The 25388-nt window shown below is 36.1% G+C and overlaps 1 protein-coding gene across 1 annotated transcript; it reads right to left on the reverse strand.

The window, feature by feature from the left end:
- Positions 1 to 5567: 5567 nt before the first annotated feature.
- Positions 5568 to 10203, reverse strand: LOC143583610 (protein FAR1-RELATED SEQUENCE 5-like). Its single transcript, XM_077065867.1, has 5 exons — positions 10108 to 10203; positions 7707 to 8359; positions 7365 to 7623; positions 6262 to 6449; positions 5568 to 6102 (listed from the first exon to the last, which is right to left on the reverse strand). The coding sequence occupies exons 1-5, from the start codon at positions 10201 to 10203 to the stop codon at positions 5568 to 5570; spliced, it is 1731 nt and encodes a 576-aa protein (XP_076921982.1).
- Between the last annotated feature and the right edge of the window lie 15185 nt (positions 10204 to 25388).

Here is a 25388-nt window from a genome sequence, read left to right on the forward strand (position 1 = left end):
ATTTTGGAAGGGTCACCAAAGAAGAAAGCGAAAACTTGGGGCATTCGTACAAGAACATCTACGCACGCCCTATATGAAGTAGTTAAACTACTAACAGGAAGACAAAGGAATATTGTGAAAAGAATGGGTTTTGGAAAGATTTTAGTTACAAGTGGATAAGGTAAATTCAAAATTAGGACACTATGTTGTGGAGAGTTTTAACCAAAATCAAATGGCAATTATCATGAGCAAAGATAAACGTATACCGGTAACTGAAGAAGCTGTAAAGAAGTTGCTTGGAATACCTTCTGGAGGTATTAAGTTTAGAGAAGTTGAGTTAACTGAGAATGATGAGCAATTGCTATCACGCTGGAAAGCTAGATATCCGCCTTTACAAATAAGTCCCTCAGATATTGTAGTGAAAATTTTGGAGAATGAGTATGAGGATGAAGAAATGTTTAAAGTTGACTTCTTAATGCTCTTTGTAACTACAATGATAAAGTCAACAAAAAATGGAAAATGCTTTAACCAGGATGTCTTTTGGGTTTGTGCGGACAAAAGTTCCAGAGAATATGATTGGTGTGAATTCACAGTGGATGCTTTAAAAAATTGCAAAAATAATTGGAAGCCATGTGATCACTCAAAATTTTTTGTGTGCCCTTTTACCTTTCTTGTGGTATGTAACTATTGCTCAATGTTTGAACATACTTGTATAGTTTGTTTATGCATACACATGTTTGTAAAGATAGTAATAAACTATTTGTAGTGATCAAAGTGTTTAGTAATTGCTGTGCGTATATGTATAAATAATAGTAACTGGTTGTAACCTGTTTAAATGCAAAGGTCTGGTTTTAATTGTTTAGTAATAAAAACAGTAACTTATAACTTTTTCGTAATAAACTTTTTGTAGTGGTCAAGTGTTTAGTAATTGCTATACATATATGTATAATAACAGTAACTTATAACTTTTTCCTAATAACTATTTGTTGTGATCAAGTGTTTAGTAATTGTTGTACATATACGTATAATAACAGTAACTTATAACTTTTTAGTAATAATCAATAGATTAGTAATTGTTGTACATATATGTATAATAACAGTAACTTACAACTTTTTAGTAATAAACTATTTGTAGTAATCAAGAGTTTAGTAATTGTTGTAAATATATGTATAATAACAGTAAGTTATAACTTTTTAGTAATAAACTATTTGTAGTGATCAAGTGTTTAGTAATTGCTGTACATATATGTATAATAACAGTAAATTGTAGCTTTTTGTATCTAGACAGTGTTGCATGCAAAGGTCTGTTACATATGTGCATAGTGATCACCTATTTGGTAATTGTTCATGTGTAGTGATGAATTGTGGTAATTTTAGTTTGTATATAAATAGTTTGTTTATGTACATATATGTATAATAACAGTAACTGGTTGTACTTGTAGCTTTTATATCTAGACAGTGTTACATGCAAAGGTCTGGATAACGAGAAGACATTGGCACCAATTGCATATTGGACAGGAAAGAGACAAGAAGATAGGCAGATACAAGAAGGTTTAAATGGTGGATTTGGAAAGGGAGAAGTAAGGGAGTTATATGTTGATGAGAATGGCTATGATATTGAAAGTGATGAAGAGGTTGAAGTTAATAATGAAAGTTTGGAGGTAATAATTATTAATAAAGAACATAGATTCTTAAAAAATGTTCTATTATTTACTAATAAAAACATGCTATCATTTTTGTTCACAGAATCGTGTTGTCAAGTTGGATGACTTGTGTAACGTTAGTTTGCAAGAAAAGGGAAAGCTAGAGGAGGAAATTAGGAAGTTCAAAAGAGTTTATCCTAATAAAGTTGAGGTGTTAGCAATAATCGAAAGGTATAGACAGATCTATACAAGCTGTGTTTGTTTTGATGATGATGATGATGAGGGAAATATGGAAGCTGATAAAACAGATGCCATTAATGATGAGGGAAATGTGAAAACTGATAAAATGGATGCCATTAACATTTATCAAACACAAGACCCGTCATGGATGGAAGCGGCTGTTCAAGTTGCCGATGCTGTGGAATTCGTGAATAATGAGGTTAAAAAAAATGGAATCTAGGCAAGTAGATGACACTGATGAAATGCCAAGTTTCAAGCTGATTTCGCAAGAATCAAGTAGTGCAGCTCCAAAACTTTCAAACATTGGAGACGATAGCGTACAAAAAGAATTTTTGGGAGGTGATGTTCAAAGGTTAAAAAGAGAGGCAAAATTATCTCGATACGATAGATCTCCATGGCTGGAAAGAGTAGTGGATTTAATGAAGGGCTTAACAAAAGAAGAAAAGATGATTTGAGACTACTTATTGGAGGGTTCAGTTGATGAGGGGTAAAAATTTTTGTCTTTATAATATGTTACATACTATAGGAATATCACAAACTTTTTGTAAAACTAATATAAATTGCTAATACATATAGGAACCCTGGACGGAAAAAGAAAGACAAAAGTCAGATTGTAAAAGATGGAAAGTATGTTTACACAAGCTCAAATTTGGATTTAAAAATATATGTTTATTATTATTATATGTATATGTAATATAATATGTCATATAATGTTATTTGGTGACTTTAATTGTGTAGGCCATTAACCAAAAAGGAAAAGGCAGCACAAGAAAAAGCTGATATGAAATAGAAAGAACAAGAGGAAGTGAAAAGAATTATGGGGTATGTGTTATAAAATTGATTAAAAATTTATGTACATTGTTCAAAAAGATATATAGTGATCTGCATGTACTTATTATATAATCATTGAACACATTTCAGGATATACATATATGTATAGTTATTTAATATAAAATATTAAACACATTTCATAATATAGATATTAGTACAAAATAGTTTGCTTTTTTATTTAGAAATTGTATAATCTGTTAGTATTTTTGTTGGTACATATATGTATAGTTACTTATTGTAAAATATTGAACACATTTCATGATATACATATATATACAAACAGTTTGATTTTTATTTAAAAATTGTATAATCATTGTGTTACATATATGTGCAAATTTCTTTTATTATAATGTTTCAATGCATTCAAAAAATTTTGTATAGTCATTAGGTGTTACATGAAAATTGCAGGAACTCTGCATATGAAAATAACTATGGTTTAAAATGCCTGCATTTTGCTTTAGCTGAATTCACACCAAGCACGCCAATTGGGTCGCAAGTTATTGACACTTGGGCAGCCATGTTAAATTATGAAGAAATAAAAAGGAGCAACAGTTCACCGTATAGACTGTTTTGCTATACATCCTTATTTGTAAGAAAAAAAATTTATGATTTTATTCTTTTTGATTGGTTAGTGATTTCTAAAAATTAAATGGTGTTTAATTGTTTTGTTTTTCTGGATGATAGTCTGAAAATGTTTTATCCAACACGGTGTTTGATCAAGCATCGCAATTACAAACTTTCAAAAGCAATTTACTTCTAGTACTAGAAGGAAAAGAAGAGAAGATGCCATTAACAGATTACAGTCTGATAGTGTTTCCAATTTTGGAGAAAAATCATTATTATTTAGTGTGCTTCGACTTCAAAGGTTTGACTATCAACGTGATTGACAATATGAATCCTGAGGAAACTGTTGTGACACTGCATGATGATAAAGATTTTTATAAAAAGTCGGCTGTAATGAAAGTGGTACGTTTTTACATTTACAAAAAAATATTACTATACATATAATCTTGAATGTGTATAATATTGTTATACATCTATGTATAATATTGTTATACACATGCGTACAGTAATATAAACCTGGGTATGTATAATATTTTTATACATATATGTATAGTACTTATACACATTTGTTGAAAGAAAAAGCATGTTGTGGGGTAAGTATAAGAATTGTATTAGGCTGAGCTTGCATGGGACCTATGGGCTGTGGGTTAATTACACGGTTAATTACACACGCACCCTAAGGCAGCCTTTTTAAAAATGTATTGGGCTGAGATTGTATATATATACATATATGTATAATATTGTTATAAACATATTAACTTCAATTTTTATATTTTCACAGAAAGAAATATTTGTTGAATATTTGAAATAAGTTGATCATCCAAGATTGAAAGATATTGAAAAGTTAGTACCAGAAAGAGTAGATATTGATTGGGCTACATCTAGAAATGTTGTCGATTGTGGAGTATTCGCCATGAGGCATATGGAGACATGGATGGGGAAAAAAAATAATAAATGGGATTGTGGGTTGCTAGTTGATCCAAAGAAGATTAAAGCAAAAATTGCTACACTTCGAAAGAAATATGCAGTAGCAATTGTCTTATCTGAATCTAATATACTACGGGGCAAAATTATAAAGGAAGCAACTGAGTTGGCAGGGCAAAAAAAGAAATAGATGTTCCTCTTTTAATTTTGTTTGAAGTTTTATGTGGTGTAGTGCATACTTGCTTGATGTTTTTTTGTTGTGGAATCAACTTAGAATTGCATGTTTTGACCTGTTGACGTGAATTTGATGTTTGAAGTTTATGGAACCATATGTTGTTTTATTGTCTCTCTCTGCTATTGATTGTTGCATTAACTCAAAATAAAGCGTGGCGTAATGTACATATATGTATTGACTTGAATATTAGGTTTGATCATGTTCTTTCAATTAGGTCTCTTCATTAAAAGGTAAGTTGTTAACTGGGCTAATTAGGTAATGATTTGTAGTCGTGTTGCTGCAATTGGTACATTAGTTGACTGCCATATGTGTGTCCGTTGCCTTCATTGACGCAATTGGGTTAAAGTTTGTTGTAGACGGTTGGTTAGTTCATCATATTAGGCCTCTGAACTTCACAATTAAGGGTTTTGACAGGTTGTTTTGGAGTATATCTCACCCACTGTTTGATTATGAAATTTAGAATCTGAATTGGTTTTTTATGTTACTAATGTTTGTGCCCATAATCTTCACTAACTTTCTTGTTTTTCATTTTTTTATGGTATTTTACATAATTTTTCATTTTATTGGAGGTGGTTTTAGACCTTTATATGTCAATATAAAGCGTGGCGTAATGTACATATATGTATAATTTATTAAATTCATAGAAATGTGCTTTAATACTATGGCACATGCAACATGAACTCTTGGTGAAGATAACTGCAACTCTCTTAGATGCTAAAATAGGTTACTCTATCTATTTAATATAAGTTTCTAAGATAGTATATCAAATGTAAGATGCCAAAATAGGTTACTCTATCCATTTATGACCGGATCTGTATAATACACGCTTATGCAATATCTGAATAATATATATAAATCTATGAAAAACAATACACACATGTGTATATGTATTATGTATAATATACACATGTGTATATGTATAACCTGGGTATAATATATGTACATGCTGGTGATAAAAAACAACACAGAAACGTAAAAAAAAAGACTTCATTTTCTTGCCATTCTAAGTCAATCATAACAATTGCATAACCAAATCATATTAAGTTGAGCATAAACAATTGCATGTCTAAGTCGATCATCAATGTAAAAAATATCTAACAAAAAGCAATTAAAAAAAAACATATCTCAAATAAAAGTCACCCACCTAGTATTCAAATATCTTTATCTGTTTCTTTCCCATTTGACTCACCATATGTTCCTTCTTTAGATATTTCATCAGTATCCTCGTCTGTGTCCTCTTCTGTTGATGTATCTCCTGTTTCTTCATCGGGTATACCTAATTTTTGAGGACAATTCCTTTTGTCATGAAGCCTTACTCTTTTGTTACAAAAGTTACATTTTCTCCTACTCTTCTTCTTGCCCTTTTTCTTGCTCTTTTTCTTAGCCTTCTCACTTGGACCAATTGGACGCTTAGTTTTTCGAGAACCTTTGTTCTGTATTCCGTTTGGTGTTGTAATTAAGATTTTTATGGGTTTTTTATGGGATAACAATTCTTCAATCACAACTTCTTTGCTGTATGTAGGCTCAAGTGGGAATTCCTCAAAAATTTTTTCCTTTATTGCTTTAATTTGTAAATCAAGTTCTTCAAGGTATCTAGCGTTGCATCTCAGCCTATCAATGCACATCTGAATATTGTCACTGATTCGACGCCTAATTATCGAACTTCGGGTTAGATAGGCACAGTACCTGTAGAATGATAAAAAATAGAGTATTATTATCTCATATGAGAATAAATGAATTACTAATTCTGCCTATACATATATGTAACAGAAACTATTACATATTAGGTTGTTAAACATGATATGTAATACATGTATTTTTAAACATGATTAACTATTAACATACCTGTTTTCCATACAATAAACACCACTTGGAAGAGCATCTCTACACCACCGCAAACTAACATACTTCATAGGAATCTTATCGATTCCTTGATGTCTATAAATGCAAAAGACGTGACGACAAAGATACCCAATGCTTGTAAATCCCATACACTCACACGTAACAGTAAAGTTTGACGTATCAAAAGTAACCTGAAATTGTAAAATTAATAAGAAGTAAGAATATAAAATATAAATATTGATATATGTATATTATTTGAAAATTTTAAACCTTGTACTCCTTGACAATTTTTTTTGAGTGATCTTGGTGAGCAACAAGATAACTATGTATAACATCTGACTCCTCTCGAGACACTATGTAGCATAAACGTAAAGATTTTTCCATCTCTTTTTAGACTTCAAAAAAACAGTTCTAGTGTAGATCTCATTAGCATGCCGTTCAATAGGAAACGGTGTCTTGAATTTTGGGTTGGTTGTTTCTGATTTATCTTGAAGTTCACCTTGCTCGTTTCGTTGGCCATCCACAGTTGTCTCGAAACACAACATAAATTGAACTAAGGTATTGTGTGGACTAGAATTTGTTTTAAAGAGATGATTGGCACTCTCACACCTAGATGTTGTCTTCATTAAACAACACATTGGAATCTCTCTAAAATAACTAGGAACCCACTTATCCCTGATGGCATACATTTCAGATAGCCATACATGGTCTTGCAAACCATACTCATTCATCAATCGATTCCATCAATGTTCAAATGTATCCACGTCGATATAAACATTCCAAACAAGTTTGTGAATCGATCGGCGAAGATTTGAATTGTTCAAAAGATTTCCATCAATCTGAAAAATGGTAACACAATGATTAAACAATTTTTAAAAATAAAAACCAAACTGTTTGTACATATATGTATATCATGAAATGTATTATAATAAGTAACTATACACATATGTAACAGATTATACAATTTCAAAAAATAAAAAGCAAACTGTTTGTACATATATGTATATCATGATTTGTGTTCCATATTTTATAATAAGTAATTATACACATATGTACAAACAAAAAATATGAACTATACACATATGTATATCATAAGTAAAAAATACCTTAAGTGGTAGTTTTGTAATAACATGCCACATGCACAATCGGTGAATCGATTTATCCAATACACTATGAACAGCTTGCTTAATTGAAGGGTCTTGATCAGTTAAACCAAAAGTTGGTTGCTTGCCATGTGTGTCGAGAAACATTTGAAGAAGCCAAGTGTATGATTCAACAGATTCATTATGTAACAAACCGGCACCAAAGACTATGCACTTTTTGTGATGATCAATACCAGTAAACGAAACTAAGATCATATCATACCTACAAAAAGGAGAAAAAACACAATTTTGTCACTAATTACAAAAATATTTTATTAAATTAAATACAAAAAATAGATAACTTACATATTGGTGTGGTATGTCGCATCAAAGGCCATAACATCACCAAACGCCTCATAGTTGATTTTTGAAATATTATCAACCCAAAATAAAGATGTAAGCTCAGTTCCAAAAACTCGGGATTTAAAAGTGAAATTTTTCACATTTTTGGCACGTTCATTGAATTTATCAACCACCATCTGAGCATCTCCATCTGCAATCAATTCTCGTATGTCTTTACCAAAATTATTGTAATCCGTTAATGTACCTTGCAGATTATGATGGCCACCCTTTAATACCACATGAAGCTTGAACGCTTTGGTTGGCCCAACACAAGCCAAACGACAATTGGAAATAAACTCTTTTGTTGCAAAGTCTAATATCCTTTTTCTCTTAGTTATATGCTTGGAAGAAAGAGGTCCATGATTGTGTTCCTCCATAAAACCATATATTTCATAATCCGATGAACCTCTTACAAGTCTAATTTTTATAAATGCATTGCAATCAGTTACTTTGAAGTTTACACAACGGGAACTAGAGGTTGAACACATTCCAACAGAATCAACATCTTGATCTTTAGGTTTATTTGCTTTCAAACACAAGATGTACCTAGTTGTAATTATGTCATTACGCTTCTTAGTGGTACCCAAACGAGTACAAAAACCGGCCTTCTCAGCATACTCCTCATACATAACAACAACTTCATCCAATGTACGAAACTTAGCCCCAACATAAGGTTTGAATTCAGGAGGAACAAATAGAATCTAAGACCTCTGTCCATTCGGTAATTCATACACACTAGTTGCTACGGATTCTTCACGATCAAATTAACATGAAAAAAGAAAAAAAATTAACATAAAAACACAATAAAGTTAAGGTCATACACCTATTTTAACCTATTTCTAATATACATATGATGTACACAACTATTAACTAGCAATTAAGAAACAAAATAAAACTATTTTTAACCAATTTTTAATATATATATATATATATATACAGAACTATTAACCAGCAAATTAAACAACGTAAAACTATTTTAAAACCTATTTTGAATATACATATATGTACAGAACTATTAAACCAGCAATTAAGAAACAAAATAAACCTATTTTTAACCAGCAATTAAACAACATATATGTGCAGAACTATTAAACAACGTTCAAAAATAAAAAGCCTGAATACCGGTTCCGAATATAAATAGCAACTTAAATAAAATCAAGGACTTGCTTCCTATTATCGTGCTAGGGTTGCTCTACAATGTTGGAACTTAATATGCAGTTAATTGAATGTTTCATTCTTCTCGTCTCACTTCTCTGCCTAATCTGTTGAAGCCTAAACAATTGTACATATTATGATTATAAGGACGGATGATGATAAACGTTTTATGTTTACATCACTAATCATGAGGTATGCTACAAGCACGATTAAAAACCATATCAAATCATCACGGATTAGGCATGAACTTTAAAAATAAGGGATGAACATGCTAGCAAAAACCGTGAAACCCGTCACCCGTTCCCAGTTCCGCATAACCAGTTTAAATAACCGGACCGACCCATTTGTAATATGGTTTTAGCATGAAAAACCATATTTGTTCATTTCCAGTTCCAGATTTGAGAAAGCATACAACCCGATTCTGGGTCGTACCCGTTACACAATTGAAATTACCTCTAACACTGTTTACTTCGTCAATGGAGTAAGATGTAGATCCAGAAATCGTCCCGTAACTAAAACTTCCATGACCTAAAACTGAAACAATCATAATTGAACCGCCGATCATAAAAATTGAATCATTCATAATTGAAGTTTATAATCTATAACTTAAATCGCCTAAAATCAAATAAGTTTGGAAGATTACATTATAGAAATTGAACGGCTATTGAAAAAATACGAACCCTAGATGCATTTGAGATACGACTCCCGTTATTGTCGCTGGAAGAAAACCGATATGGAGGACCAAATCAGCAGCAGCAACCCTAACGGTGGCGGTGGCGGTGGCGTACAACAATCGTCGATGAAATCAGAAGCTTGGCGGCAGGGGATAGAAAGCAAGATTTTGGGTTATATGATCGTTTTATCTTACGATGTAAAGTTCCTTTTTTACCATTTTTATTTAATTTTAAGTTAAGAAAAATGAGTGGCTACAAATGGTTCTCAAAGTTCTCAAATTTAAAAAAGTCCTCATATGATCCAATCATATATATATATATATATATATATATATATATATATATATATATTTCTTGTGAAATCGAAATAAGGAATCCTTGTCTTTAACAAATTTTTTCATCATCTAATTTAGACGTGCACAGACAAACCGGTTCGGTACCTGACCCAGTGGAGCCGACCCGAAATCGGTTCCAGGTCGTACCCGGTGGGCTTAATACCCGATCCAGACCGATCATATGTTTCAATCAGTTCATACCTTGTTCTGGTTCCGGTTCATACCCAAAATAGCTAGTTCCACTAGGTAGTACCATTGAAAAACATATTTGACCGTTGGAACCGGTTCCAACGACATTATAGGCGTTTTTTTACCATTAAAGAGCCATTCGAACCGGTTTTAGACCTCCCACTTAGAATAAATAGTTGTTGGCCCAAATGGTTGAGACCTAACTCAAAAACGCATTAACAAACGCAAAAAAACACCAAAAAAAGACTCAGTTTACACTCACCTACACCTCCATTTTTTCCACTCACCACCACTATTTATGGCAACTGCAAGAAAAACGAAAGGCAAGAAGAAGGCTACTTCTTCATCTATTATTATGCACCCAATCGGTGTACTCCACGACCCGGGGGTTAAAAGGGTCGTCCCGCATAACCGCAACCCGGAAATATGGGCCAATTGGGATTTGATGGAAGTAGAAGGCAGGGAACTTAAGGCATGTTGTAAATATTAGGGCAATTTTTTGAAGCAAGATTCAAACTCAACTTTAAGAAAGAATATTAAAAGAGATTTTGCAAGGCGTTAAAAGAAATTCCCGAATCAGACCAAGCCGAATTGGGTGGATATTGTACAATATTTCATTACAACATGAAAACGGTTAATGATAGAATGGCAAAATTTTTGATTCAAGAAGCTTTGTCATTTAACCACTTTGACAACATGCGGTTAACATCCATGATTCAAGAGACTTTTAAAACACGCTACACTCACCTAAGTCGTACTACCCTTAAGATGCTATTGTTTAAAATTGTGGAATTGTGCAAACAAAGTGATTAAATTGAATATTTTGGAACTTTAAAAACCGGTGTGAGCATAACTAGTGATGTTTTGTCAGCGCCACATGGTTTACCGGAGTCGTACCTTTGCGTCACCACTCATTCGGTCGATTCGTATCATGGCAAATGATGAAACACACCATCATGTTTGAAAAGTTTCCATATCGTTTACAGTTTTAGATAATATAATAACAACTTTGATTAAAAAGGAATAATATTTTCAATGTTTTTTGATAGTGCCACAAACAATACCACAACGGTTGAGAAACGAAAAATAAAATATGAACCGCCTTGTGAAGGCAAATTTTTCCATACTTGACGTTTCGCCCATATTATTAACTTAGTTGTTCAAGATGGGCTCGAGAATGATATCATTGTGGAGGGTATAAAATGTTTTTGATTATTATTACAAGATGTTTTTAGATGTGGCAAGAAAAGACATCAAGACTTTAAAGAATTTTGTAAAGATACGGGTAAAAAACTTTAGGTCACAATTGGGACGTATCCACTCATTGGAATTCGACTTGTCATATAATCGAGTATGGCATAAAACAAAATGATTGTTTAAAAGTCTATCATCAGATTTCGAATGTTTTAGAGGCTGATATGTTTCCAAATGGAGCTTGGACCATTATAGAACTTCTCGTCAAATTTCTTGATGTTTACAAAATCGCAACCACTAGAATACCGGGATGTTACTATCCCACTAGTAGTTGTGTGATTTCCGAATGTAATTCTATATTTAGCTTTTAAAAATTATGAATATAAATGTCATGTTTTCTCACAAATGATACCAGCAACAAAAGAAAATTTTAGAAAATATTTTCAAGAAATACCACCGGTTTTTACATGTGCCGCTGCATGAGATCAATCAAAGGTTGCTACAAAATGCTTTGGTTTCTTTCAACAAGTCTCTAAAAGAAATTTATGATCATTAATTGAAAGTTTATGGGCCTACCACAAAAGTTAGTATTTTACGTGAAACGAGTACGAGTAGGCCGACTAAGGACACTGTTTTGCCTACGTTAATTATTGTCAACATTCAATGGCCAAGTGACAAAAGGGGTGACACCCCATCAAGCGAACTCGATCGTTATAGTATAAAAAACTATGTTAACATTGTTAGCGCATGGATTTTCAGTATCCTCAGCAAAGACTATATTCAAAACGAATCCTGGATGCGGTATCCTCCAAGGTAACAGTTATCCTAATTACGTTATATAACTAACGCAATATTTGCTACTTTCCATGTTTACCAGGTCAAAGACCGTTGCTTGATCTCCCGGAGACTCGCGCTTTCGGTTGATAGATCGTGGCAGAAAAAGGAAACGTGTTGATTGAGCGATTAATGGCTAATTAGATTTAGTCCAAAAGTTTCCTAAATTATAGGCAATAGTTGTTAGACTTTGTTTATTATAAATAGAGCTCTAAACAATGATCATAACACACACTCTAGCATTCGAGAACTTACTAGTACTCACATTCTCTGTAATCACGATCAAGTTTGAGCTCCACAAATTGTAATCACCTTTATTATTAATAAACCGGTGGTGATAGTTTTCACCACCCGGGGTTGTTTGCTTGTTATCCTAAGGATAACGGGTTTTTTCCTCGCAACAAATCCTCGTGTTCAAGCACTTTTACGTTCATTTTATACAAGCACCAAGTCCTGATTACTAATTCGGTTACAAAATCATTGTTGTTAATTTTTGACCAAAACAATTTGGCGCTCACCGTGGGGCAACGGTGCTTCAATCCTTCAAATTTGTTCATTTCATTAACCATCACCTTCATCCCTTCGATATGGCATCACAACCAAAAGCTAACTCTATCTTTGCTCCGGTGGTCACTGCTGCCTCAAGCATCAACCCAGGACCTCCACCATTGCCGAAGAAAAATACTCAGCCCAGAGGGGAACTTCCACCATTCGTGGGGTCCTCTACACGGGTAGACTCGGTTATTTCTAAAAATGATATTTTCGCTTTGATGAAACATGTCAAAACTCACATGGAACAGCAAGAGAAGACCAACTCAAGGCTATTCAAGGAGATTGAAGGAATCAAAAGGAAACCACGGCAGGAGGCCACTCCAATCATGCCTAGGGTCCTTGATTTTTATTCTCCAAGATCATCTATCCGTCAGAATCTCGGATCCTTGGGGACACAATCAACAAGGACTCTGTCTCAGCAGCAATCAGGAAAAGGAGGAACTTATCTTCCGGTATCCTCGAAATTATCTAGACCAACGAGGCAAGAATTTATCAACATGCTACCTCGTTCAACCATGCCAGCTGGCATATTCTCATCAGGATCTCCCGTGGTGTCCTCTGAAGTGCATGTTGGAGATGACATCCTAATGCAGGCGTCACCTTATTCTAAGGATACCCTAAATGGAGAAACTAGCCGTCAAGGCTCAGGATACCAGAGACCTAACCATGACCTCTGTAACAGTTTATTTAATATTAATTTATACACTAACTGTGAACATGTGCAGGATAAAGGGATAACCCCCGAGATAGCCAGGGAACTACAAAAAATGAAAGATATGATTTCTAGTATCCCAGGGATAATACGTCCCATAGCTGAAGTGCCCGCTAATAGCCACAAGTTATCTAGGTTTACTTGCCTGTATGCAACGTAGAAATCTCTAAGAAGTTCCAAACTCCCAGCATGAAGCTCTACGACGGTACTACGGATCCTGAGGAACACGTAGCTCAGTACAGAGAAAGGATGGAGATTAACCCCATCCCCATTGACATCAAAGAAGCTTGCCTATGCAAGGGATTCGTCTCAACATTAATGGGGCCAGCCCTCAAATGGTTATTGAGTATTCCTTCCAACACTATTACATCATTTTCTCATTTAATTAATTTGTTCAATAACCAATTTTCTTGTAGTAGATCTTTTGAGAAAATGACAGGTGACTTATATAATATGTTTAGCGTAATAATGAATCCTTAAGGGATTACATAACCAAATTTAGCAGGGAAGCTTTGGAGATCCCTAACCTTCACATGGAAACTGTTGTCGAAGCCTTCAAGATAGGACTAAAGAAGGATTCTCCTTTCTATGATGTCCTTGTCATGACTCCATGTAGGAACCTTGATGAAGTCAGAAACAGGGCATTAAGATATATTCGGCTAGAGGACGATAAGAAAGCTCATGGAAGCTCGGCTATCCCGAAGTATGAATCTACCAATAGAAAGTCAGACACTCCACAGAAGTACACCAGGCCCAAGCCTTATTCCAAGCAAGATAATCCCTGGATAAACGCTGTGGAAGAAGATGAGGATGATGAAGAGTATCCTAAAATCTCTGAATATTGTTTTAATATTGATATTAGTGGTGTGATTTGTGCAATGCAGGATCTAGGTGACAAGGCCAGATGGACTAAGAAAAATGAAAATCCCAAATCCATCAAAGTCAAGTCCAAATGGTTTGTATTCCAAGAAAACTTCGGCCATCGCACTGAAGATTGCATAGCACTTCGGAAAGAAATAGGATATCTTCTCAGCAAAGGATACCTGAAGGAACTATTTGGGAAAACCAAGAACAAGAGTCAGGATCCTGTCAAGATACCTGAAAGGGCACCTTCTCCTCCACCCGGTGCTAAGGTTGTATCCTTTATCTCAAGAGGATCCGACATCTGTGGAACCTCATATTCAGCAGCTAAGAAGCGTTCTAGAGAAACAAAAATGGACAACGGAGAAAGACCTCTCCACACTTCCACTTTGATAACTCAAAGGATCGTATCCTTCGACGAGGAGGACCGATGTGATCTTGTGGATCCCAACCATGATGGTTTGGTAATCACTTTATGTATAGCTAACTGTTTTATACGCAGGATACTCGTTGATGGAGGAAGCTCTGTGAACATTATCCAAATGGATGCCTTATGGAAGATGGATATCCTGGAAATGGAGATTGTCCCAAAATCCTCAGTTCTTGTAGGATTCAGTGGCAAGACCAAGAATACTTTGGGAGAAATCAAACTTCCAATATATATTGAAGGAACTAACTATCTATAAAAAAAATTTGTTATTGACTCATTATCTTGTTGTAATGTGATATTAGGCAGGCCTTGGATCCACAGCATGAAGGCAGTACCCTTAACTTATCATCAATGTGTGAAACTACCAAGTCCTTGGGGGGTCATCAAGATTGAAAGCGATCAGCAAGATGCCAAAGAATGTTATGTTTCATCAATGAAGTGGACTACAAAGCCTACTCAAGCATAGCAATTACAGAAACAACCGGGGAAGGTCCTGCAGGTAAGAGAGCAGGATGTAAAAGAAGTTCTTTGAATCCTCAGGATACTGAGATCAAGGTATTATTAGGAACAAGTATTCCTGAGGATATTGAAATGGAGTTGACATCCTTCCTAAAGAAAAGAGCTTCTACCTTCGCCTGGAAACATGAAGATATGACAGGTATCTCTAAATCTATAATTACTCATAAACTTGGTATAGATAAATCTTTCAGGCCGGTACATCAAAAGCGAAGGAAGTTTGCTCCTGAGAGAAACGTTATCATACAAGAGGAAGTGCAGAAGCTGCTCAAAACCACGATGATAAGAGAGGTCCAATATCCTAGATGGTTGGCCAATCTAGTTGTTGTCTAGAAGAAAAATAGGAATTGGAGAGTGTGTGTGGACTTCATAGACCTGATTAAGGCCTGTCCAAAAGACCCATTCCCACTCCCACACATTCACTCAATGGTGGATGCAACTGCAGGCCACGAGCTGCTAACCTTCGTGGATGCGTCCTCAGGATTCCAGGTATTCTTATCTTGAAAAGTTAATTTTAGCACTTATAATGGTTTCTACTAAATTAAGACATTATTTTGAAACTCATGTTATTCATGTAAAAACTAATATCCTATTAAAGCTGTTTTAAGAAAACCAGAAATATCAGGTAGGATGGCAAAGTGGGTTGTGAAACTTAGTGCATACGATATCTTGTATGAACCAAGGACAGCCATATAATCTCAGGCACTTGCCGACTTTGTGGCTGATTTTAGCCAGGATATACTTGAGGAAGTAGAAAAGGATGTTCAACAACTGGAGATCAAGGAGAGTTGGACTTTGCATGCCGATGGTGCCTCCAACATAAGAGGAACAGGTCTAGGTATCCTGCTAAAATCGCCATAGGGGGACATAATACCTCTATCTATATCTTGTGAATTTCAGACTACTAATAATGAGGCTGAATATTAAGCCTTAATAGCTGGTTTGCAATTAGCTAAGGATATGAAGGTCAGGTATCTTCAAGTTTATGTTGATTCTTTGTTATTAGCTAACCATTTTAATGGCTCTTATGCAGTGAATGCAGAAAACTTAGTAAAATATTTAGAAATAGTTAAGAAATTAGCTATGTGTTTCGAAACATTTGATATAGTACAGGTACCAAGGGAAGAGAACACTGAAACAGATGCCTTAGCAAATTTGGCATCAGCTCTCAAGATACCAGATTATGTCAAGATACCTATCGTGCATATCTTGACTCCAGTAACGAAGGAGAACCAAGAAGTCCTGGAGACTTCGAATCCTGAAGATAATCCAATATCCTGGACCCATCCCATAATGCGGTATCTTCAGGATAACGAGATTCCAGAAGGAGAAAATCCAAGAGCTTTCTGAATGAAGGTAACCCATTATATTATCCTAAATAATACTTTGTAAGAAAATCACTTGCAGGTATATACTTGATATGCTTGGAATATCAAGAAGCACAAGAAGTTCTCAAGGATATACATGAAGGTGATTGTGGAAACCATACTGGGGGCAGAGCCTTAGTATCCAAGATACTAAGGACAGGTTACTTCTGGCCAACAATGAAGAAGGATGCAATGGATTTCTCCAAGAAGTGTGGCGCTTGCCAAAGACATAGCAACATATTGCATCAACCAGCTGAACCATTATATCCTATCATATCCCCGTGGCCATTTATGAAATGGGGAATGGATATTGTGGGAAAGCTGCCCAAGGCTCCTGGTGGAAAGGTCTTTATGCTGGCAATGACAGATTACTTCTCCAAGTGGATCGAAGCAGAGGCATTTGTCCAAGTTAAAGAAAAGGATGTGATCTCATTCATCAAACGCAATATCCTGACAAGATTTGGTACCCTGGCAGAGATTGTCTGTGACAATGGATCACAGTTCATCGGTAGTAGAACAACCAACTTTTGTGAAAGTTGGGGAATCATGATGGTGACTTCAAATCCAGTAAATCCTCAAGCTAATGGTCAAGCAGAATATAGTAACAAGATCATCATCAACAATTTGAAGAAGAAATTGGGATCCAAGAAAGGAAAATGGGCTGAAGAACTATCATTTGTTCTTTGGGCTGATAGAACCACTTCAAAAAATGCAACGGGACAAATACCTTTCTCTTTGGTGTTTGGGGCCGAAGCTGTTATCCCTACAGAGATGGTGATCCCCACAGCAAGAACCAGCATCCAAGATACTGAGTCCAACAACCAAAGACTTACTGAAGACCTAGATACCATTGATGAACTTAGAGATCTCGCCAAGATCAGGATGGCAGCATACCAACAACGGATAGCCAAGTCCTATAATAAGAATATCAGGATTTGAAGATTCCAAGTAGGAGATTTGGTATTGAGAAAGGCATTCCAGAATACCACTAACCCAGCAGATGGAAAACTAGCTCCAAAGTGAGAAGGCCCTTACTTGATCGATTCAGAAGCAGGAAAAGGGGCCTACAGGTTAATCACTATGGAAGGTGTTCCTATACCAAGAGCCTGGAACGCTATCCACCTTAAAGCATATTTTTGTTAGTATCCTTGACTGGCATGTTCGTATCCTCATGATAAAGGTATGTTCCCTCATCTACTTTTATACTTTTTGAAACTTTACTATCTCTAAATCAAGTTTACTGACTTAAGCATCGGAGGGGTGTTAGCCAGGCTAATACCCACCCTTCATCAAGAGTTTAGTGTTTTGCAGTTATCCCAAGTTATGTTATCTTCACAACAGTTAGAGGCTGATCACCTCACACACGAATAAGATATTCCTGATATCTCCTAAGGTTTAAAGGTCTTCACCTTTCCAACGAACGCCTGGAGCGCACGAATAAGATATCTTGGATATCTTCTAAGGTTTAAAGGTTTTAACCTTTCCAACGAATGCCTGGAGCGCACGATGATTCGGATATAGTTTGAGGCAGGCGGACCAGACCAGCTGATAATCCGTTTGTTGTTGGCTATATACCAAATCCTTAAGATAAGTGGCAGACGTGTCACACATACAGTTTATAACATTTTCATGTTATCTAAGGTTTATAACATTTTCATGTTATCTCAAGTTTTGGCATTGACATGCCCGTACATTAGGGACTTTCCCCAGTATTATCTCAAGCTTAGACATTTTCATGTCTCTCAAGTAAAGGCCTAGTCGCCAGTGAAAAGGCTTTATCGCCAGTACAAAGGCTTTATTGCCAGTACAAAGGCTTTATCGCCAGGATTATCTACCTTTGTTTTGACAGATCGAAGATCGAACAATCACTAAATGGAGAGATGCTACCACGTTGTTTTTGACTTAGTAAAACTCCAGAAACATGATACTCCAAAAAGCTCAACAATTGGGGACATCATATGTAAGCTAACTAGATCTATAAATGATCTCCATGAAGGTACTCCTTACACTTAGCTCTATCACTCAATTTATATTTCAAGGTATGATCTTTTGGTTTGATAACTCACACAAGGCATAAGGATATATTATCCTTAAGATATTTTTAATTCCTAATAAGTCTTTTGATTATGTTTGCTAAAAAACATAAAAGTATTTTATGTTCAGGATATATGATCCTCAGGATATTTTAACAAAAAGTCTTAGAGATATATTTTCTGAAACTATAAATATTCAAGAAACATATTTTCAAGATACATTATCCTCGACGTAACTTATTTCAGAAAATTAAAGACATATAATATTCCAACTAAAACTTGTAAGTTACTGAACACGATGCTTAAAGCCAATAGATCATATTATTACTAATCATAAGTGCAGGAAATTAAAAGGCAACACCCAGGTTTCGTCTTGAAAAACCAAGATCCCTCCACCCGAATATTGCCATATGTTTAAAAGTCAAGATAACATGGGCTTCGTCTTGGAAAGTCAAGATCCCTCCACCTATGTATCATATTATCCTAAGCTTACTTATTAAAGAAAGGAAAATAAAAATTGTTCAACAACCATTACAACCCATAACAAACCACAAACATCATAAACCTTAAAAATTAGGCTCAAGCTTTTTCTTTACCGCCATCACTGCCCAATTGATCAGCATCACCAACCGCCTTCACCGCTCCCTTGATCGCCACATCCACTGCCTCCTCCGCGACCTTCTCCACTCCGCTCGGACCAGCTTCCTCTACCATTTCCCCATTAAGCTCAGCCAAGACCCTCTCCCAACCAGCTACATCCCAAAAAGGAGTGTCCAGACCAGCTTCCTTTGCTTCTTTAGCCATCCTGAGCCGGGATTGAAATACGGAAACAACAGCAGACTTCTTCGCCCCCTCCATAGCCTCATAAACCTTTACCAGGCATTCAGTTTCCTGATGAACCAGTTCCTTCTTAGCCATTACCAGCTCCAGTTTCACGTTGTCCAGCTCTTTGGTCTTCTTATCAAGAAGACTGGTCTTTGAGATCCCTATCTTCATCAGTTCAGAGATACGAGTGTGGGCTTCGTGAAGTTCAAGGCTCATGGCAGCAAAACGGGATGAAAGAAACACAAGGCCCTACAAGGATAGAGAATCCACAATATAAATGATCCTCAATATATATGAGATCATGACAGACTGAAAAGATATCTGCTGAGTCTTATTCATGGCATCGTGGAAATCAACGTCGTGCACAGGAATGGACTCGCTGGTCTCTTGACTCTTCCGTTTCTTAGAACCTTTCACTCGGCTGCCTTCTGGACGAGGGATAGAGCTGGATATGGGTTCCTTCTTAATAGTGCTTTGGGTGGATACCAAACTATCAATATCGTCAAGAGAAAAAGCGGGAGTAGACTTGCCTACAAGTACATAGGTTAGTATCTCTTATCCTTAAAAATCCTACTAAAATCTCGAATATTTCTTACCAGACATAACGGAGCTCACGGACGGAGATTTTTCTTGAAAGCCTGACTGGAAATGAAACGTCCTCTCTTCCTCGTCAATGAAAAAGAAAGAGGCAAGCTTATCCTCGGTTTCTCTGGTGGAAGGTTCAATCTCGAAGAATTTCAAAGCTGCAAAAAATAAAAATATCAGTTACAAAGATATAAGCGTATATCTTCAAAATAAAGTATCCTACTTTTGGAAACCCATAAATAAGGAAGAATATCAGGCTGTGGGAGGGAATCTCTCCTAACAAAGAAAAATTGTCTCTTCCACTGGTCGTTATTCTGGGTGTTTCTCAAGACAAGCGGGGTTCAGCCGGATTTGGTTTTAAGAAGATATCTTGAAGATCCGTAGCTGCAAAGGTCATACACTGAAGCAAGTTCAGAAAGGGTGAAATCAAGAGCATGGTCGGCGATTTGTCTCTCCAAAACAAACAGGGTCCTCCAAAGCATGGGCATGGTTTGGGCATAACTAAGACCAATTCTGGAAAAGAACTCAGTGGTAAAGGTAAAAAATGGGTAGGAGAAACCGATTTTAAACGGCAAAAACGGAAAGCAAATCAAGGTTTTTGAAACATAATCGGAAGAAAGAGCGGCATCAAATGGTCTGAAAACAGTTCCAGCAAGAAAACAACCCCGAGATCGAAGATTCGCGATATCGGTGTTGCCAAAAATACATATCTCATTCGCAGGACTTGCGAGGAGATTCTGAGGCACAAAATCCTCAATACCAGAAGGTAAAAGCTTTGGACTCATGATTTTGCAAAGATAAAGAAGAAAGAGAAGAGAGAAGTTACCTGGATAGAAGAGAAGATGGATAGAAATGTTATTTATCTGGGTAATTATAAGGACGGCCTAGGGTTTGGCGAGTTATCAAAACGGCTGACACGTGCATTAAAGATCCACCATGCAAGATTTAAAATTCAAATTTCAAAAATTTTACAACTGTAATGCATATCTACAGCTGCTAAAATTTGAGGACAATTTTTAGGGCACGAGTTTTCAGTATCCTCAGCAAAGATTATATTCAGAACAAATCCATGATGCGGTATCCTCCAAGGTAACAGGTATCCTAATTACATTATATAACTAACGCAATATTTGCTACTTTCCATGTTTACCAGGTCAAAGACCGTTGCTTGATCTCCCGGATACTCGCGCTTTCAGTTGATAGATCGTGGCAGAAAAGGAAACGTGTTGATTGAGAGATTAACGGCTAATTAAATTTAGTCCAAAAGTTTCCTAAATTATAGGCAATAGTTGTTAGACTTTGTTTATTATAAATAGAGCTCTAAACAATGATCATAATACACACTCTGGCACTCGAGAACTTACTAGTACTCACATTCTCTGTAATCACGATCAAGTTTGAGCTCCATAAATTGTAATCACCTTTATTATTAATAAACCGGTGGTGATAGTTTTCACCACCCGGGGTTTTTTGCTTGTTATCCTAAGGATAACGGGTTTTTTCCTCGCAACAAATCCTTGTGTTCAAGCACTTTTACGTTCATTTCATACAAGCACCAAGTCCCGATTACTAATTTGGTTACAAAATCATTGTTGTTAATTTTTGACCAAAACAAACATAGTGACGGCCAATGAATATCGCAACTTTGTTCTTTTGGCTCGGTTTAAAGGAAAACGGATTTCCAATTCCTTCCGTAATTGCCCGTGATTTACTAATAACCGTCCAAGCTTCCACGGCAGCTTCAGAATCTGTTTTTTTCTCTTAGTGGCAGGGTATTATCGATGCGAAGAAAAAAAACTCACTCCGGAATCATTAGAGGTGTGCATTTGTCTAAAGGATCATTTGGATGCAGTGGATCTTATGCAAGACAAAGCAAACTTTGACAAAAATCACTTGAATGACCGATTCATGATCAAGAGATGGAGGAAGGACTATCTTCTGGCCTATCCGATGAAGAAAACGAAGATGAAGACGAAGACGAATGAACACTTGAAGACGATCGAAGATTTGAAGACAATAATAAATAATTGAAGACGATCGAAGATTTTGAAAAGAATGAACATTTGTTTAAGTTGAAATGGGTAGTCCAGTATTTTACTTAGAAAGCATGAACTTTTGTTTAAGTTGTAACTCAATTCCGAGATCGATAATAAAAAAATTAATTTTATGTTTTATTCTAGTGTTACTAGGCTCTACACTTAAATTTAATCAATGCACACAACATTCAAACTTAATGTTAAACATTACATAAAAAATTAAAAATTAAATTAAACAACAAACAGCATTCAAACTTATAATTAAACAACTTAAACAACAAAAAAACTAAACCACACTCAAACTAAAAATTAAAAAACTTAAACTACTAAAAAACATTAAAACTTAAATTTAAACTACTAAAAAACATTTAACGTTTCAACCACTCTCGGTTTATCAAAAGGCCATTCATTACCCTTGCATAAAGCGCACATGCTTCTTCAATAACACAGGGTCGGTGTTCATAAACTTTCCTCAAATCCCAATTCGGCCCTCCGTGCGTAATATACCTCTTCAAACCTTTCAAGAATTCTTCTTATACGATTCCACTTTGTCAGTATTTGATTTCTCGTACGTCTGGTTGTAAACCCATCTCCTCATCAAATTTATCCTTAGCGCAGCCCCAAAAATCAAGACCAGTTCTTGTGCACCTCTATTTGCATTCTCATTCCTAACGTGTAGAAGACACTTTGCCAAAAGATACTCCTTGTCATCGGTCCAAGTGATCATCTTACCAAATACCAAGTGAGAATGGAATGGAACCGGTTCTATTTATATTTATATAACCGTTGGAACCGGTTCCAATCCTACCTAATTCAAAATTAAAACGATTAACCAATGGTGCAGGTAATACTATTATCCAACAGTTCTAATAATACTAAACCGACGGTTCGGCTAGACCCGATTCTGTTTAAATTTCGACATTAAAAAACAACGCCATAATAAACAGCCACTTTATTTCATTACAATAACGATGAGGATTTTATTACACAACGACAACATTATATTAAACATAAAAAAGTAAAAACAAGCACCGTTCATCGTCTTTCATGCTACTCTCTACGCAACTATGTCCATTAGGCTTTGTTTTGGAGAGTTGCGGAGCTGGATTGTTCTCCCGCTTTCCTTGCGTCCAAACGCTTTTTTTCCGGACAATACTTATTGGTAGGTTTTCTCAAAGTGGAGTTCGACACCACTTTCAGAAATTTCCCATAGTATTTGCACCGAGCCATCTCCGTTGCATCTGTCATAACACAAGTCACAGTGTGTCCAAACCTCTGGGATCTTGTGGTTTCGATTACCATAAAAATTACCATAAAAATTTCATCATTGGACGACATTGGATTAGCTGCCGGTTTGTGCGGGTTTGCATTTTAAAGTGGTTAAATCAAACCTAAACCTAGCCTACCTGTTTATATTATGTGAGTGTGTATTTATGATCCATAACCAGTTCAAAACATTCCAAAAATGGTAATATAGCCGTTGGAATGGTTCCAACGGTCAAAAACATATTCTAATCATTAAAAATTAAAAAACCCAGTTGTACCGGGTTTTCGGGTAGGAACCGTACCCGGTCATACCCTACCCGGTTCCGTCAGGTATCCATATTTGTCTGTCAAGTCGGGTTTGATTCATACCCGGTCAGAAAATACCCGGTTTATACCCGATTCTAGATTAAAAAATATCCGGCCCGTACACGTCTAATTCAATTGATCTCAAATAATAAAATAGGCCAGGCCCACTCAATGTAAAAACACCCCAATATGACAAAATCATTAAGACTATACGGTATGGACTTCATTTTGCCGCTGAAAGGATGACATGGCAGCCGGCGAACACCGCCCCGGTGTTGTTGGTGCCGCCCAGCGACGAGATTGTTGTGGAGAATCCACCGATCAAAATGCCGCTCAGATTATCTTCCCCCTTTAAAACTTTAATATATATATATATATATATATATATACACACATAAATGGGGATGTTAATTGTTGAATGAGAAGATTAGGTTAACTCGTTGAGAAGAGCGGAATTTGCGGCCGATGGGGTGGAGTTCGTGGAGATGAAAGTGGACTCCTTTTAACATAATTTTTTTTAATTTAATATTGACAGAATTACAGAAATTGACCTTTATCTTTCACCCAAATTTCACTCGTTGTCCCTGATCTTCAAAATTGATTTTTTTTGTCCTTTACGTTTCAAAATCCAACAGCGTTTGTCCTTTTCGCCTAACCCAGTTAGATTTTCTCGTTAAGTCAGATCATGTGACATGTATATGAGGGCCAATTTATCATTCTACCTATTTGTTTAAAAAAATAATTAAAATTAACCATTCTCTCTCTCCTCAGATCCGACATCTTCATCTTCATCATTCCCCAATCTTCTCAATTCTCTAACCCTAAAACACCATAGCCTCAACCCTTGCAAAAATGTCCAAACCCGTCAATCTGCTCGTGATTTACGCTCTCATCCTCATCACCTAAGTCATCACCGTCTCAATCCCAACCGTTGACGCCGCCGCCGACCACCACATGGGCTGGATTTCAGCCACCGGCGCCCAAGATCAGACAATTTAATCTTGTTAATTTGACATTTTCTATAGAGAATTGAGACAGAAATGAGTTGAATTAATAAAACATTCAAAAACTAATAAGTATCCATAAATGCAATAACGTGCTAACTGATCTGTTCAAAATCAATTAGGTAGCTGCAGTTCAAATAATTAAATGCAGATCGAAACGGTTAAAATGAAAGTAATCAATTAGCCCGTCGCCATTGACCCGTCACCCCGAGCAGTGAGTTCCGACGAAGCCACCGGCGCCGGTGACGAGTACGGGGAAGCCGACGGGAGACGGGCTGATGCAATCCAGAGCAGTATATGTGTTTGCATGGCATCGATTCCACGGCTGCTTTAGATGCCGGTGGTGACTTTGTACAGCTTAAGCCACTGATATCAATCTGCGATAACTGTTCGAGCAATCGATCGAATCCTGACTCGATTAACAGCTCTGACATCATCGGCGGCAGTGGTTGCAGGCCGGATCCAGCTCCGTCTTCGTAATAGAGTTCAAATCCTCGTTCTCCGGGGAAGCAGGTGGCCGGCAGTTTTGTCAGAGAAGACGGCAGCGGTGGCCGCCGGAGAGCTTGGTCGTGGCCGGAAAGCTTGGCTATGGAGGAAGAAGAAGGGGAGAATAGAGAGAGGGAGTATAATTATATATTAAATTTTTTATTGTTTTTGTTTATTTATTAAAATAATATTTTAATTTAATAGGTAAAATGACAAATTTGCCATAATATGCAAGGCACATGATCTGACTTAACGAGAAAATCTAACCGGGTTAGGCGGAAAGGAC

This window comes from Bidens hawaiensis, unplaced genomic scaffold (assembly GCF_021521415.1).
Source record: "Bidens hawaiensis isolate Kalapana, Puna unplaced genomic scaffold, B.hawaiensis_p1.1 tig00032471_1, whole genome shotgun sequence".
Lineage (NCBI taxonomy): Eukaryota > Viridiplantae > Streptophyta > Magnoliopsida > Asterales > Asteraceae > Bidens > Bidens hawaiensis.

Bases quoted from the DNA above. Each gene is read 5' to 3' on its own strand.
- LOC143583610 (XM_077065867.1), bottom strand. From the start codon at position 10,203: ATGTCGTTGGAACCGGTTCCAACGGTCAAATATGTTTTTCAATGGTAC. The intron at 7,624-7,706 runs GTAAGTTATCTA...TCCTTTTTGTAG, and splicing joins GCGACATACCACACCAATAT to GTATGATATGATCTTAGTTT. The intron at 6,103-6,261 runs GTATGTTAATAG...ATCATTCTACAG, and splicing joins GTTTATTGTATGGAAAACAG to GTACTGTGCCTATCTAACCC.